The sequence below is a fragment of the Somniosus microcephalus genome, chromosome 9, assembly GCF_052327205.1.
Source record: "Somniosus microcephalus isolate GS21.2 chromosome 9, FLI_Smic_1.0, whole genome shotgun sequence".
Classification (NCBI taxonomy): domain Eukaryota; kingdom Metazoa; phylum Chordata; class Chondrichthyes; order Squaliformes; family Somniosidae; genus Somniosus; species Somniosus microcephalus.
In genome coordinates, this window is record NC_140995.1 from 237,738,613 (window position 1) to 237,756,882 (window position 18,270).

The 18,270-nt window shown below is 45.8% G+C and overlaps 1 protein-coding gene across 1 annotated transcript in view; it reads right to left on the reverse strand.

Annotated features, from left to right (window-relative positions):
- The window catches only part of LOC147113152 (dynein axonemal heavy chain 8-like), a 1,456,516-nt gene that overhangs the window by 338,223 nt on the left and 1,100,023 nt on the right, over positions 1-18,270 (reverse strand). The window contains exons 46-47 of the mRNA XM_085998053.1: positions 9,299-9,454; positions 6,267-6,422 (exon numbers count right to left, since the gene is read on the reverse strand). Coding sequence (XP_085854179.1) covers positions 6,267-6,422; positions 9,299-9,454 — 312 coding nt within the window. The remainder of the gene's footprint in view (positions 1-6,266; positions 6,423-9,298; positions 9,455-18,270) is intronic.

The window sequence follows — 18,270 nt, forward strand, 5'->3', positions numbered from 1 at the left end:
AGGGAGGGCGGTAGCTGGTAATCAGCAGGAGTTTTCCTTGCCCTGAAGCTATGAGACTTCGTGGGGTCCAGAGTCAATGTTGAGGACTCCCAGGGATACTCCCTCCCGACTGTATACCACTGTGCCACCACCTCTGGTGGGTCTGTCCTGCCGATGGGACAGGACATACCCAGGGATGGTGATGGAGGAATCTGGGACATTGGCTGAAATGTATGATTCTGTGAGTATGACTCATGTCAAGCTGTCTGTATGACAGCTCTCCCAGTTTTGACACAAATCCCCAGATGTTGATGAGGAAGACTTTGTAGGGTCGACTGGGCTGGGTGTGCTGTTGTCGTATCTGAAGCCAGTGCCGAGGTTGTTGCTGGGTGCTATGTCCGGTTTTATTCTTATTATTATTGTTTCTCGTAGCGGTTTGTTACAACTGAATGGCTTGTTAGGCCATTTCAGAGGTCTGGAGTCACACAGACGTCAGACCGGGTAAGGACGGCAGATTTCCTTCCCTAAAGGACATTAATGAACCAGATGGGTTTTTACGACAATCCGATAGTTTCATGGTCACCATACTAGCTTTTTTAATTCCAGATTTATTTAATTAACTGAATTTAAATTCCCCAGCTGCTGTGGTGGGATTTGAATTTACTTCTCTGGATTATTAGTCGAGGGTTCTGGATTACTGGTCCAGTAACAGTACCACTATGCTACCATTCCCTGTAGATAAGACTTGGTCCATGTGATCTCCTGGACTGATTTTATTGGCTGAGGGGGGTCAGCAAGGAATTTTCCAGAGTATTTTTCTTTTATTGGCTCCGATTTTTTCTCTGTTTTTTTTGACTCTCCCAGGATATTACATGGGGAAGGGAGGTAATGTTTAGTCATGATGCTCCGGCCATCATGGTGTGGAATAGAATTGATGAACCAGCTGGTCTTCTCCTGCCCATCAATTTTGTATGTTTGTCTGAATACTGCGTTCATATTTTGGGAGACGCTTCTAGCATCTTTAAGTCTGTCCTGACATGAGCACAAGAAAAATGTGTTGTCTGATGGGCAACATCTCTACATATTCTCACATCTCTACTCGCCTGCCTCACTCTCTACAATACTACATTTATATATTAAAAGTACTGTTATGGTCATTATCTCTCTTTCTTATGCCTTCCAAACTCCAAATGCACCATCCTACACTCTCTTCCTCCTCACTGTGCTGGGTGTTATGTAAATTCTGTCCATCTGACGCTTTGTGTACAGACACTCTGTGAATTACTAGGGTTAGCCTAATTATAATATGATAGGCAAGCTCTTGGAATGGGAAACATCTCTGAATGGGCACTTGTCCGTTAATGGGAGGAAATCACATCATGCTGCAGGATAGAAAAAGGGGCAAGCATTCAGAAAGATCAAACTGAAGAAATAAGCAATATTTTGTACCAAAAATGTCTCCATGCAGTTGAGTAGGCAACAGAACAGCCTAGAAATAAGGCACAAAAAGGGTTCCTCATCGACAGTGCAAAAAACAACCCGGGATAAATGGGAGGAGATAGCCTCCGATGTGAAAGCCCCTTTCATAATGCCATTCACACGGAAACAGTGCAGGAAAAAGTTCAATAACCTCACAAAGGGTACAAGAACTCGCCTGACCGTACACTAATACAGTGTACGAAAACATTTATGGCACTTATAATTATCTGTTCTTCATAGTCTCACAAGTCTTACCATGAAATCCTAAGAGGCAGTCGGGTGTCCTCTATACTTCCAGCTTCAGCGAGACGTGTTCTTTCATTCATATCCTTTTATACATTCATCCCAAAGAGAATCCGAGCTAATGTAACTGACTGCTGCACGTAGTAACAGTAGGAGGGATGCCACCAGCTCAGGATTTGTTACCGACTTCTATTGTTGTTGTAAAATCTGCCTTTTTCTTGGAGGGGATTCATCGGAATGATACCACGGCTTAAAGGGTTAAATTATGCGGTCAGGTTGCATAATCTTGGCTTGTATTCCATTGAGTTTAGAAGGTTGAGGCGTGATCTAATTAGGTTGTTTAACATGATAAAGGGTTTCAATAGTGTTATGTATTGTGTGTTCTCCTCCCACCTGTGGTGGCGCTGTCACAGCAGATAAATGGTTGGGTGTTCTCTTGGTTAAGTTTAGCTCTCTTTGTTCGGAACTCTCCAGAACTTCCCTTTCCCTTCGAATAAAGCACTTCATGTTTGAATCTCTGAGTTCTGAGTTCTAATTGTGTCTAGGTAAAAAGGTACCAACACAACAGATAGGGTAGAAAGAGAGAAACTATTTTCTCCGGTGAAGCATTCCAAAACAAGGGAACACAATCTTAAAATTAGAGCTGGATCATTTAGGAGTGAAAACAAGGAGTACTAATAACATAAGAACATAAGAAATAGGAGCAGGAGTAGGCTATTCGGCCCTTCGAGCCTGCTCCGCCATTCAGTGAGATCATGGCTGATCTTCTGCCTCAATTCCATTCACCGGCCTTATCGCCATTACGTTGATGCCCTTATTAGTCAGAAATCTATCAACTTTTGTTTTGAATATACCCGATGACTGAGCCTCCACAGCCCTCTGGGGTAGAGAATTCCAAAGATTCACCACCCTCTGTGTGAAGAAATTTCTTCTCATCTCAGTCCTGATTGGCCTACCCTTTATCCTGAGGCTGTGGCCCCTGGTTCTAGACTCCCCAGCCAAGGGAAAAATTCTCCCAGCATCCACCCTATCAAGCCCTGTAATAATTTTGTATGCTTCAATGAGATCCCCTCTCATTCTTCTGAATTCAAGAGAATGCAGGCCTAGTTTACACAATCTCGTCTCATACAACAGTCCCGCCATCTCAGGAATCAATCTCGTGAACCTTCGTTGCACTCCCTCTATGCAAGTATATCTTTCCTTAGGTAAGGAGTGCAAAATTGTACACAGTACTCCAGGTGTGGTCTCACCAAGGCCCTATATAATTGGAGTAAGACTTCTTTACTCCTGTACTCAAATCCTCTTGTAATGAAGGCCAGCATACTATTTGCCTTCCTAATGGCTTGCTGCACCTGCACATTCACTTTCAGTGGCTCATGTACAAGGACACCCAGGTCCCTTTGAGCATCTGCATTCCCCAATCTTTCACCATTTAGGAAATACTCTGCCTTTCTGTTTTTACTACCAAAGTGGATAACTTCACATTTATCCACATTATAATCCATCTGCCATGTTCTCGCCCACTCACTGAGCCTGTCGAGATCCCCTTGAAGCCTCTTCACCTCCTCTTCGCAACTGACACTGCCACCGAGCTTTGTGTCATCAGCAAATTTGGAAATGTTACATTTAACCCCCTCATCCAAATCATTGATATAGATTGTGAATAGCTGGGTCCCAAGCACCGATCCTTGTGGTACCCCACTAGTCACAACCTGCCATCCTGAAAAAGACCCGTTTATCCCTATTCTTTGTTTTCTGTCTGTTAACCAATTCTAAATCCATGCTAGTATATTACCCCCAATTCCATGTGCCCTAATTTTGTTCATCAACCTCTTGTGTGGGACCTTATCGAAGCCCTTCTCAAAATCCAAATACACCACATCTACTAGTTCCCCTTTGTCTACTCCACTAGTTACATCCTCAAAGAACTGCAATAGGTTTTTCAAACAGGACTTCCCTTTCATAAATCCATGTTGACTCTGCCAAATCTTACTATTAGTTTCTAAGTGCCCAGTTATTGCATCCTTTATAATAGATTCCAGCATTTTCCCAACCACTGCTGTGAGGCTAACAGGTCTGTAGCTCCCTGTTTTCTCTCTCCCTTCTTTTTAAATAGCAGGGTTACATTTGCTATCCTCCAATCTGCAGGAACCGTTCCAGAATCTATAGAATTTTGGAAGATGACAACCAATGCGTCAACTATTCCAATGGCCACCTCTTTCAAAACCCTAGGATGTAGGTCATCTGGTCCTTGAGATTTAACGACTTTTAGTCCCGTTAATTTTGTTAGTACTGTTTCTTTACTAATAATAATTTCTTTAAGTTCCTCATTCTCACCACATCCTTGGTTTCCTCGTATTTCTGGGAGGTTTTTTGTGTCTTCCTCCGTGAAGACAGAAACAAAGTATTTATTTAATTTCTCCGCCATTTCCTCATTCCCCATTATAAATTCTCCCATCTCTGACTTTAAAGGACCCACATTTACCTTCGCCAGTCTTTTCCTTTTCACATACCTATAGAAGCTATTACAATCCGTTTTTATATTTTTCGCTAGTTTGTGCTCATATTCCATTTTCCCTTTCTTTATCAATTTCTTGGTCCCCCTTTGCTGATTTCTAAACAGATCCCAATCCTCAGGCTGACCGCTTTTTGTGGCAACTTTATAAGCTCCCTCCTTTGACTTAATACGAGCTTTAGTTTCTTTTGTTAGCCATGGTTGGATCACTTTTCCTTTTGGGTTTTTATGCCCTAGAGGAATATATGTTTGTTGCAAATTATGCATTATTTCCTTGAATGTTAGCCATTGTATGTCCACCTTCATACCTTTTAGTGTAGTCTCCCAATCTACCATGGCCAACTTGTCCCTCATACCCTTGTAGTTTCCTCTGTTTAGATTGAAGACCTTAATTTCAGATTGGACTACATCACTCTCAAACTTAATATAAAATTCAATCATATTATGGTCACTTGTCCCTAAAGGCCCCTTTACCACAAGGTTATTGATTAGCCCTTTCTCATTACACAGTACCAAATCCAGAATAGCCTGTTCCCTGGTTGGTTCCTCCACATACTGATTCAGGGAACCATCTCATATGCATTCCAAGAATTCGTCCTCCACACCATTAGTGGTAATTTGAAATGCCCAGTCAATATGTAGATTAAAGTCCCCCATGATTACCGTATTGCCCTTGTTACATGCACTTCTAGTCTCTTGATTGATACTGTGCCCTACATTACCACTACTGTTTGGTGGCCTATACACAACTCCCACCAATGTTTCCCACCCTTTGCTGTTTCTTACCTCCACCCAAACTGATTCCAGTTCTACATCACGATCTGCCAAGCCAAGATCTTTTATCTCTACCGTACTGATCTCATCCCTTATTAACAGCGCTACGCCACCTCCTTTTCCTTTTTGTCTGTCCTTCCTAAATGTTGAGTACCCTGGAGCATTCAGTTCCCAACTTTGGTTACCCTGCAACCATGTCTCTGTAATGGCAATTACATCATACCCATTTACTTCAATTAGTGCCATTAATTCATCCACCTTGTTGCGAATGCTACATGCATTTAGATAAAGTGCCTTCAACTTTGCCTGTTTAATATTTTTCTGCACTTTGACCTTCTTTACTGTTGGCCTTTGTTTCTGCTCCCTCCTAGTTCTGCTGACTACTTTTCTAACTTGCACTTCCAGCTTTGTTTCTCTCTGTTCTGGGCCCACACTTAGGTTCCCAGCCACCTGACAAACTAGTTTAAATCCTTCCCAACAGCACTAGCAAACCCCACTGCTAGAATATTGGTTCCGGTTCTGCCGAGGTGTAACCCATCCAGCTTGTACAGGTCCCACCTTCCACAGCATCGGTCCCAATGCCTCAGGAATTTAAATCCCTCCCTCCTACACCATCTCTCCAGCCACGCATTCATCTGGTCTATTCTCCTATTTCTGCTCTCGCTAGCATGTGGCACTGGGAGTAATCCTGAGATTACTACCTTTGAGGTCCTGCTTTTTAATTTATTTCCTAGCTCCCTATATTCTGCTTGCAGGACCTCGTCCCTCTTTCTACCTATGTCGTTGGTACCGATATGGACCACAACCTCTGGCTAATCACCCTCCCCCTTCAGAATGTCCTGCAGCCGCTCAGTGACACCCTTGACCCTGGTACCAGGAAGGCAACATACCATCCTGGAGTCACGTCTGTGGCCACAGAAACATCTATCTGTTCCCCTTTTTCATTTTGTCTGCCATTTCTCGTATGTTCGTATGTTTTAGAATTTTAAACTGAAGCTTGGCATCATCTAATCCCTATTTCCTAATTTACCTTCTCTTCCACCCTTTTGAACCTTGGTGCTGTCCTGCACTATGGGTCTTTGCACTTCACCTAAGCTTCACAATAAATAAAATCAGCCCAGATTACATTCAGAGGCATATTTCATGTTTGTAGGTTTGGGGATACAATAATTGAATGTCTTATGGCCTTGGTGGTTGAACTTTAGTTCAGTTACAACTGTTAAGTAGGAGTTAGAGTTTCTGAAGGTAGTGACATATCTCTACAAAATTAATTCACCTTGAAGGTGGTCCCAGATTTGATGAAGTTTTTCTCCAACACATTATCCAGTGCAGGATCCAACTCTTCCTGCACGTTTTCCAATAGCAGAGGACGTCCAAGTGACAAAGAGTCCTCCAGGTGATTCCGGAAATACTTATGATTAAGTGATGTTACCTTTGGAACAAAAGGAATGAGTATTTAGAACTCAAACTCCATTCACCCTACACATTAACTGCAATGCTGTTACGTCTCTACGGACTGTTGTTATGAAACTAGAGGACTGAAGTATATTTAAGCAGCCTTGCGTCTGTTTAAGGTGGACGGGCTGCTCGCCCATTTACAGGCCCACCTGAAAATTGCATTAGGCGGACATAGGTGTCATTGGGGCAGCCAAGTTGCCCCCCTGGATTTTCCATTGATAGCTGCCTGTTTTTCAGATGAGAAGTATTCAGCTGGCAGCTGAAGATCATCTTATCAAATCTTTCAGAGATTTCACAAAGTGCTTCACATACAATTAATTACTTTTGGAAGTGTAGTCATTGTTGTTGCATAGGTAGCCTAAAATGCAAACTTGATCCATTTTCTGAATGTCCACGGATTGAACTCGAAATGACCTTCTGTTGCTCACCCATTAATTCCAACTCAGTGCATGAGCTAATTGTCTTCTGCTTGTTCTTATCTCTTCAACTGGAAACAAGCATCATTTTACCAAGTCATGTTATTAATTAGGGTTTAACTAAAAATACTTTTTTCTGAATTATTATTAATTTTCATCTTCAATACTTGGAAACACATTTATCTACTTTTCCATAATTTCTTAATGCATTAGTCTATGGTCACTAGTTTTAATACTCAGTGGAATATATTGGCCTTGCATTGGTACTCGCAAAGCTGAGCCATACAGACCATAACCACCCGAGGTTCAATCCCAGCTTTGCGCTCACTTAACTGATCCATCCAGAGCATAATAGGGCTACTATAATTGGGCTCAGCACTCTGCGTTAGGAAGGGAAAATTTGCCAGAATTCTCAAGGGGTGAAAACGGGCACGGTGATCGCGATGTGTGATCTTCCCACAGGGGGCCAGGAAGCCTCCAGAAAGAAGGATGTGGGACCAGATCACCAAGGCAGTCACAGCCAGCAGTGTCGTCCCCAGGACATGGCTCCAGTGCCCAAAGAAGGTTCATGACCTCAGACAAGTGATCAAGGTCAGTGAATGCATCTTCAAAAGTAGTCTCCTACTAATGGCACCACTAGCCTCACACACTGCTCAATGCATGACACCCTTATCACTCACCTACCAACAATCTCTATCAAACACAAGGCAAACCTTACATTCCTAGCTTGACCTTGGAGGGGACGGTACTGGCCATTCTTGGCAGGGGCATGGCTGAGCTACCAGCAGAGGGGCTGAAAGAATACACGATGCCGGTATGGTCATATGATATCCTCCTTCTCACATCCCACTTCCCCCTCATCCCACAATCTATTCTAATTTACAAACTGCAGGTGGTGTAAGCATGCACCTCTTGCTTTCCCCCACCTCTCCTCACCACAACCCTATCCCTGTGCCTTCCTCATTTCAGACACCCAAGAAATCCAGTCTGCCCAGCCAGTGGTTGAACAGTAAGAGGGAGAGGAGAGTGAAGAAGAAGAAACACTGTCACTCGATTTCACACTCCCAGCCACCAGCTACTTGAGGTTGTCCTGCAAGGCCATCTGCAGTTTCCCACACTGAAATTCAGCAGCCTTCCACCAGCCATGCTGCAGCCACTGTGGTAGCACTGCGTAGGAACATTAGGATAGGCAAAGGCACATGCAAGACAGTCACTAAGGGAATGCATAAGGGTGATTTTTTTGATCTAATCTTGGATTATATATATTGATAAAGTTGGATTGGAAAGCTTGCTTTGTGGTGGCTTTTATTTCAGCATTGTGGCCAAGAAGACACTGTGATGGTCAGTGACAGAGGGAAGGTAAGGTGTGGGACAAATGTTGAAAGGGGAATTGGGGTTGTGTTCACTGGTACCGCAGGTGGATGATTCGGTCCCGGATATCCCAACCAGAAAGGGGCTGTCTGGGTTGCCTCCTTCCTTCCGCTTCCTCCTCTTCTGCTTTGTCCTCTTCTGCTTTCTCCTCTTCTGCTTCTTCCTCTTCCTCCTCCTCCTCTTCCTCCTCATCCTCCCTCTGTGAGCATCTTGTCCCCTTAGCTGCCTCTGCTCCTTCTCCATGTCATGCTGCAGCCCAAGGTGGACAGCAACTAGAACCCCCAGGACTGGGAGCAAGTGGTGTTCTCAGAGGCCTTCCTTTAAGAGCCAAACCCTTGCAAACGTCCAGCAGAACTCCCTGCACACTTGAACAACTTTTTAAATGTCTTACACCAAGCCACCGCTCAAATAAACTGTACAGGAAACAGTGCAAAAGCAAAAATAAAAACTTACATGAAAGTTGCGCGTGTCCCTTTAAGTAGCACTGGTGGGGGGTCCATCGTGCAGCTGAACATACATTCAGCTGTGTGCGCTTTGGAGAGGGCGTACGTTCGAGTGGTGGTGTACAAAATAGCAACTCGTGTGGCAAATCAGCGTTGCACGCTGATTGACGTCACAATCTGCCTCATTACCATTTTTATAGCAAGCGCAGGCAACGGCCACGCTCCCAAACTGCTCAAAATGGCGGCCGCTGCGGGCTGTGCTGGAAGTGTGCGGAAGCAAGGCGGCCATTTTTTGACGAAACCGGCCTTAACGGCCGGTTCTAAGGAACTGAATTTCACAGTCCCGGTCTTTATCACCATCTAGCAAACCCCGCTAGAATTGTGTATGCGTAGCTGCTGAGTGAGGACAGAATAGGGCTTGGTTGAATAGTCTGCTTGTCATCTCTTACTTGTGAGTAACAACCATTTGGGTGAGGTGCCTGTAGAGTCAAAACCTTCAGGAGGGAAGGGGAGAAAATAATTTGTATCTTACATTAATTTGTTTCATTAATTTCATGTTTTGGGGTCAGTGTGCTCCTTCACATGCTGAACACACATTGAAAATATCTGTGCATTCCTACCTGTAATTCATTATGTTTCTCCTTTCTCTTGATCCAGGTTTTACCCTGTGTCTGAGGGTCGATGAGAAGTGGATACCTGGTTGCTTTGGTAACGATGATGCCATTCTGAACTGACAGGTCATCACTTGGTAACCCCTGTAGGTTCCACTCACCAATCTGAAAAGATAAAACCACCTTTAGTAAGGGAATTAAGTAAGCCTGGCCACAAATAGAGTTCCCTAAATGATCAGTGAATACCAGGTCAGAGGGTATGGGGGCTAAATTGGACAGGACCAAAAAACGGTGGTGGGGGGGGGAGATCACAATGCTGGAATAACCCGCATGTTGCTTCTGATGCAGGCAGCATGCCAACTTCATGCTGCATGCTAATTTACATGATTACAGCGTGTAGCAAGCGCTAACCACACTGTTGAGTGGCTGCACGCCTCAACAATTGTGAAGCTAGCCTGCGCTACTTAAACCCAGCCTGCACCTCTGAAAGGGGAGGTGCATTGTGGCTGGAGCAGGTGGTGGAAATTGTGAAACTCACTGTGATGTGGGAAAAGACTGAATAATGGCATAACATGGCAGAGTGCAGGCTCCAAGATTTTCCGACACTGCACTGGAGGCCTTGCTGGAGGAGGTAGAGAGGAGAAGAGATGTGCCAGGGGACCCCACAGACAAACTCTCAGAAGGCAGTGGGACACGATAGCCGTGGCAGTCAATGTCAGGAGTCAAGCACCGGGAATCTGGATGCAGTGGCGCAAGAAGTTCAATAACCTCACACGAGTGGTCAAGGTCACTGAAAGTATCTTCAAAGGCCATATCCAACCAACTGTAGCACTAGCCTCAGCAACTGCTCAATGCACCACACCCCCATTACTCACCTACCAACAATCTCTATCAATCAGGACTGATACCTAAAATTCATAGTTATATCTCACCCTCATACACTTAGCACTGCTGCAAGCCTCAGACCTTGTACACAGTGCCAGCTATTCAACCATGACACCCAAACAGATTGTACCGCACTCACTGACACACTTCCCTCTCTCTTGCAGGACAAGGTGATGCACAACAGGAGGCAGCAGGAGGTAAGCGTTAGGGTACAGGCATGGCTGCATGTCCTTACCCCATGGAGGAGACGGTGCTCGCCATTATTGGAACAACCATTGATGAGGCTGTGGCCAATGGCGGGGCTGAAAGTATAGAAGATGACGGTATCTTCATAACACTTCTCCCTCAACCCACAATCTATTATATAAATGACTTGGATGAAGGGACCAAAGGTATGGTTGCTAAATTTGCAAAGATAGGTAGGAAAGTAAATTGTGAAGAGGACATAAGGAGGCTACAAAGGGATATAGATAAGTTAAGTGAGTGGGCAAAGATCTGGCCAATGGAGTATAATGTGAGAAAATGTGAAGTTGTCCATTTTGTCAGGAAGAATAACAAAGAAGCATATTATCTAAATGGTGAGAGATTGCAGAGCTCTGAGATGCAGAGGGATCTGGGTGTCCTAGTGCATGAATCACAAAAGGTTACTATGCAGGTACAGCAAGTAATTAGGAAAGCTAATAGAATGTTGTAGTTTATTGCGAGGGGAATTGAATACAAAAGTAGGGAGGTTATGCTTCAGTTATACAGGGCATTGGTGAGACCACATCTGGAGTACTGTGTACAGTATAGGTCTCCTTATTTAAGGAAGGATGTAAATGCGTTGGAAGCAGTTCAGGGAAGGTTTACTAGACTAATACTTGGAATGGGCGGGTTGTCTTATGAGGAAAGGTTGGACGGGCTAGGCTTGTATTCACTGGAGTTTAGAAAAATAAGAGGTGACTTGATTGAAACATATAAGATCTTGAGGGGTCTGGACAGGGTGGATGTGGAGAGGATGTTTCTTCTTGTGGGAGAATCTAGAACTAGGGGTCACTGTTTAAAAATAAGGGGTCGCCCATTTAAGACAGAGATGAGGAGAAATTTTTTCTCACACAGGGTCGTGAGTCTTTGGAACTCTCTTCCTCAGAGGGCGGTGGAAGCAGAGTCTTTGAATATTTTTAAGGCAGAAGTAGATAGATTCTTGGTAAGCAAGGGGGTGAAAAGTTATCAGGGGTAGGCGGGAATGTGGAGTAATCGGATCAGCCATGATCTTATTGCATGGCGGAGCAGGCTCAAAGGGCCGAGTGGCCTACTCCTGCTCCTAATTCGTATGTGTAGTGTATGTACTTTGCAGAAGGAACTATATTCTGCAGCCCCTGTATACTGCAGTACCAGTAGTGACCACCCCTGTATATAAGCCTGTGTAGTAACTTTGCACAGTAGTTCCAGTTTTGTCTCCACTCAGTAAACACCTGTTGTAACCAACTCCTGCAGTCCGTGTCTCAATTACACACGGACGTAATACTGGCGACGAGCAGATCTGAACTTACCTACAGTTCTGCACCACCTCATGGGGATCCATCCCTGAAGCGAAGTTGTTAGAGGTCGAGGCCAGAAGGAAAAAAAAAACAAACAGAAGAAACGGGCGTCGACCGGGGGAAACCGCCTCTGATTCATCGGAGTTGAAGATTTGCAGGAGAGGCTGTCGAGAGCGGGGCTTGGTTATCCTGTCTATGGTGTTCCAGCTAATCGGGCTGGTGGCAGGTAGTACACTGATCCTTCCTGGGCTGCGGCGGGCTAGAGCTCGATCGGGTGGCTTTTCAACGGGGCCGAGCAGCGTTGTCGGGAAGAGGAGAGAGAGAAAGAGGGTGGAGCACAAAGGGCGCGGCCGGTGCTACGAAGCCGGGCAGCGTAAAGACCCGAGAAAAGGGAGGAAAGTGTCCCGTAGGGTTTGCTCTGACGACGGGAAAATAAAAGAAATTAGAAGCGCAGGAAGCTGCAAGGAGCTGCAGTTTGCCACGGGGACCGCGGAGAGCGGCGTTAGCAGCAGCGCGGGGGGGAAGTGCGCAAAGACCATAGGGCATCGCCATCAAGGCATAAAAACGCCAGCAACAGCGCTAGCAGCAGCGGAGAAGACAGAAAGCGCGGGAGGCGCCATCTTAATCCAGCGGGGAAGAAGGCAAAGCGCGGGAGGCGCCATTTTGTTCAATCGGGGAAGAAGGCAAAGCGCGGGAGGCGCCATCTTAGATTTCCAAGATGCCGAAGACTGGCAATATCACTGCCTTCGATAATGCAATAGAAAACTGGACCACGTATGTGGAAAGAGTCGAAGTATGTTGCAAGGCAAACGAAGTAGTCGATGAGAAAAAGGCATCGGTACTACTAAACTTAATGGGCGCAAGAACGTACGGCCTATTGCGGAACCTGATCACTCCAGCCAAACCGATGGCGAAGAGTTTTAACGAAATTGTTGATATCCTACAGGAACACCTAAATCCTACACCGCTGCTGATAGCAGAAAGATTTAAATTCCACAAGAGAAATCAGCATAAAGATGAGAGCAATGCTGATTACCTTACGGAACTACGCAAGCTATCAAAGCACTGCCAGTTCGGAGCAGGACTGGCAGATACCCTACGGGACAAATTTGTCTGTGGACTCCTGAGTGAAGGAACCCAGAAGAGATTACTCTCAGAGAAAGAGCTGACGCTAGATAAGGCTTTCAGCGTGGCACTATCATATGAAGCAGCAGCAAGGGGAGCTGCGGAAATACAGCAAAAGCTGCAGGAATACGGCACCCATGAAATGACACGGGGATTTGAAAAATGTTATCGCTGTGGCAGAACAACCCATGACCAGAAGGACTGCTGGTCCAAGGACAAAATATGCAGGTAATGCGGAAAGATGGGACACATTGCACGAGTTTGCAGGTCTGGGAAGAAGACTAACGACAACAAAAAGGCTACTAAGGAACAGTACAGGAAAGTACAAAAGATGACGGACAGTAGTTCCGAAGACCAGAAGAGCGATAGTGAATCCGGGAACAAGAGACTAAGCTGTCTCAAACTTCACAATGTAATCGCAAAAGAGGATCACCGAACCATTTGGGTCACCCTCACGATAGTAGGGTCCCAAGTCAAAATGGAATTGGATACAGGATCAGCCGTGACCATCATGAATCGACGAGACTACGAGCAGCTATTCTCACACATACCCTTGAAAGAGACATCCACTGTTTTGAAGACGTATACGGGGCAGAAAGTATACCCCAGAGGGAAAATAAGGGTGCCTGTCGAATACAACGGCAAGGAAATACAGAAATTGTATCTGTACATACTGCAAGATGGTGGACCACCGTTATTGGGACGTGAATGGATCAGAAAGATAAGTTTAGACTGGCACTCCATTCAGGCACTGACTGTGGCTGGTAAAAAGGATGACGACGTCACACCTGGACGATTGTCAAAAATCTCAGCTAACGCTAAAGAGGTATTTCAACAAGAACTGGGAACTCTTAAAGGCGTAACCGCCTCGATAAAAATAGAAGAGAATGCAATTCCCAAGTTTTTCAAAGCAAGACCGGTACCGTATGCAATTCGCCCAGCCGTCGAGGCAGAACTGGAGAATCTGAAGAATGCAGGCGTGTTATCTAAGGTAGACTGGAGCGAGTGGGCGACACCCATCGTTCCTGTCATGAAAAAAATGTTAAACAATAAGTCTGAGGAGCCAAGGAAGGTTCGCATCTGTGGGGACTTCAAGGTGACGGTGAACCCAGTCCTTCACACAGTACAGTGTCCCCTCCCGAGGATAGAAGATATTTTCACCTCACTATCTGGAGGGAAGCGTTTTACAAAAATTGACCTAGCACAAGCATATTTGCAGATGGAGGTTGAAGAATCCTCTAGGAAGTATCTCACGATAAACATTCACAAAGGTCTTTACCAGTATAATCGACTGGTATTCGGAGTAGCATCAGCTCCGGTGATATGGCAAAGAGCGATGGAACAAGTCCTGCAAGGGATTCCGGGGACGCAGTGTTACTTGGACGACATCCTAGTGACAGGTGAAAATGACAGTGAACACCTTGCCAACCTAGAGCAGGTGCTCACTAGACTACGTGAACATGGGCTACGAGCCAATCGCCCCAAGTGCGAGTTTTTTAAGAAACAGCTATCGTATTATGGCCACGTGATTGATGAAGAGGGGTTACATAAGTCCCCTGACAAAATTGAAGCGGTAGTTAAGACTCCAGCGCCTGAAAATGTGTTGCAACTGAGGTCATTCCTCGGATTGGTGAATTACTACCATAAGTTTTTGCCGAATTTGTCCACAATTCTGCACCCACTGAACGCCCTACTACAAACTGGAGTAGCATGGAAATGGAGCGATGAATGTAAGTGGGCCTTTCAGAAGAGTAAAGACCTAATCATAAGAACATAAGAACATAAGAAATAGGAGCAGGAGTAGGCCAATCGGCCCCTCGAGCCTGCTCCGCCATTCAATAAGATCATGGCTGATCTGATCCTAACCGCCAATCCACTATCATAGAACCATCTCCTGAATCTAACAGAATTAGACACACGAAATAGGAGCAGGATCAGGCTACACGGCCCCTGGGCCCGCTCCGCTACCCACAGGGCCGTGACCGATCCGAACCTAGTCTCATGTCCAAATTCCTGTCCGCTCCCCGTAACCCTTAATTCCCTTTACTTCGAGGAAACTGTCTATTTCTGTTTTAAATTTATGTAGCTTCTACAGCTTTTTGGGGCAGCATATTCCATGGACCTACCACCCTCTGAGTGAAGTAGTTCCTCCTCATCTCAGTTTTGAAAGAGCAGCCCCTTATTCTAAGACTATGCCCCCTAGTTCTAGTTTCACCCATCATCGGGAACATCCTCCCCGCATCCACCCGATCCAACCACTTCAAGAGAAGTATTGGCTCACTACAACCCATCACTACCGATATGACTGGCGTGTGATGCGTCTCCCTACGGCATTGGAGCGGTACTGTCACATAAATTCCTTGATGGTTCAGAGAGGCCGATAGCTTTTGCGTCACGCTCGTTAACTTCAGCCGAGCGTAACTACGCCCAGATTGACAGAGAGGCCCTCAGCCTGGTGTGGGGGGTGAAGAAGTTCAATCACTACCTGCACGGTCAGAAATTTACTCTACTAACTGATCATCAACCTCTTGTCTCCATTTTCAACCCTCAGAAGGGCGTCCCGATAATGACAGCACAACGGCTACAGAGGTGGTCCCTTTTCCTAGGGGCACACCAATATGACATCGAGTACAAAGGAACTAAACAGCATGGGAATGCTGATGGATTGTCGCGCCTACCGTTGCCGACGGTGGAAGAAGCACCTGCAGTGGATCCTGTGGAGATATTCCACTCGACCATAGTCGAATGTCTACCTGTGACGAATGCAAACATAGAAAAGGAAACACGAAATGACCCGACACTCTCCAGGGTTTATGATTTAATGGTGAAGGGATGGCCAGCACATGGCGAACCACTGTTGCCAGCATTCTCGCCGAGAAGAGAACAGCTGTCAGTGTGCCGAGGAACCTTGATGTGTGGATCCAGAGTAGTAATTCCACCCAAATTGAAGGACAGAGTGCTCAATGAGCTTCATGAGGGTCATCTGGGAGGGGTAAAAATGAAGAACTTAGCCAGAGCGTTTGTGTGGTGGCCGGGAATCGATAGAGAAATCGAAGAGATGACCAAGAGCTGTACAGGATGCCAGAAGGTCCAAAACACCCCACCACAAGCCCCTCTACATCCATGGGAGTGGCCCTCATCTCCATGGCAAAGGGTACACATTGATTTTGCTGGTCCATTTATGGACTCAATGTTTTTAATTGCAGTGGATGCACATTCAAAGTGGCCAGAGGTAATAAAAATGTCCTCAACCACCACAGAAAAAACTATCACAGTCTTACGAACCATATTCGCCATAAATGGGCTGCCTGAACAGATTTGCTCTGACAAAGGACCACAGTTTGTGTCTGAAGAGTTCCGGAGGTTCTTAAAGAACAATGGTGTTAAGCATTACACATCCGCCCCATATCATCCAGTCACCAATGGATTGGCTGAGAGGTTCGTTCAAACATTCAAGGAGGCTATCAAGGCAATGTGTAATGAAGACATACCCCTACAACACAAGGTGGATAACTTCTTGTTTGCCTACCGGAATGCGACACATGCGGTTACCAACCAAACTCCAGCCATGATGTTCTTCAATCGAAGACTACGATGCCGCTTGGATTTGGTTAAGCCAAACATCAGAAGAGATGTGGAGAACAGGCAGTTTCAGAATATGAATGAAAGGCCGACTAGGAGTTTTAAGATAGGTCAACCAGTTTTGGCCCGGGACTACCGCACAGAGAAATGGCAGCCAGGAACGATCTGCACACGGCAAGGACCTCTAATGTATACCGTGGACGTTGGAGAGAGCATTGTAAGACGCCATGCTGACCAGATTCTAGAGTCACTGGAAAACGTCAAATCCACACCACGATCCGGTACACCTGGTGATGAAACCGAAGTACCAATTGCATCTACCTCAGAATCGGTGATATTGGAAGCAGACGAACCAAACAACGACATTGATCCCTAATCAACTTTGCCAGAAGAACCTGATACCCTAAAGAGGCGTTATCCAGACAGGATCAGGAAGCCTCCTCAAAGACTGAACTTATAATTGCTTAACTTTAGCTAATGTATATAGCAACTGTAATTGTAAATATGTTATTTGATTATTAATCGAATGTTATGTACTGTTTAGCTAAAAGGGGAGGAATTGTAGTGTATGTACCTTGAAGAAGGAACTATATTCTGCAGCCCCTGTATACTGCAGTACCAGTAGTGACCACCCCTGTATATAAGACTGTGTAGTAACTTTGCATAGTAGTTCCAGTTTTGTCTCCACTCAGCAAACACCTGTTGTAACCAACTCCTGCAGTCTGTGTCTCAATTACACACGGACATAATAGTATGTTCATATTCTGATTTACAAGCTGCAGGTGTAAGCCTGCACCTCTTACTTTCCCCCTCCCCTCACCACAACCCTACCTATGTGCCTTTCTCCTTTTGCAGACCACAAGCAGAAGTCACTCAACCTCTGGGTGCTGCAGTGGAAGCTGTCATGCAAGGTCAGCTTGCTGTCATGCAAGCTCAGACTGTTGCCATAATGGCTGCAATACCACTGTTCAAAGGGGCCTGAAAGGTGTTCCTTCAGTCCAGCAATCTGTCCTCCAACAGATTATTAGGATGCTGAGGCGCCACACTGGTGGAGTGGTAGTGGCTCCATGGAGTACAAACCTGCTATCCTCTTTCAGGATGACAGCATTCTTCCTTCCACCACTGCCATTCAGCCAGTGCCCTTCCTGTTGCCTGTCAGCCAGCCAGCCCAGACTGCTGCCGTCCATGCCAAGGTGATGCAGTCTACAGCTGGGCTTTCTAGGTCCAGAGCTGCTTGAAGTCATACACCAAGGTTATCTGCAGTCTCTCCATCACACTCCTGACTTGTGCTTTGTAGATGGTGGAAAGGCTTTGGGGAGTCAGGAGGTGAGACACTCGCCGCAGAATACCTAGCTTCTGACCTGCTCTTGTTGCCACTGTATTTATGTGGCTGATCCAGTTAAGTTTCTGGTCAATGGTGACCCCCCAGGATATTGATGGTGGGGGATTCGGCGATGGTAATGCTGTTGAATGTCAAGGGGTGGTGGTTAGATGTCGCTTGTTGGAGATAGTCATTGCCCGGTACTTGTGTGGTGCGAATGTTACATACCACTTATCAGCCCAAGCCTGAATGTCGTCCAGGTCTTGCTGCATGCAGGCGTAAACTGCTTAATTATCTGAGACGTTGCGAATGGCACTGAACACTATGCAGTCATCAGCGAACATCCCCACTTCTGACCTTATGATGGAGGGAAGGTCATTGATGAAGCAGCTGAAGATGGTTGGGCCTAGGACACTGCCCTGAGGAACTCCTGCAGCGATGTCCTGGGGCTGTGATGATTGACCGCCAACCACCACAACCATCTTCCTTTGTGCTAGGTATGACTCCAGCCAGTGGAGAGGTTTCCTCCCAACTCCCATTGACTTCAG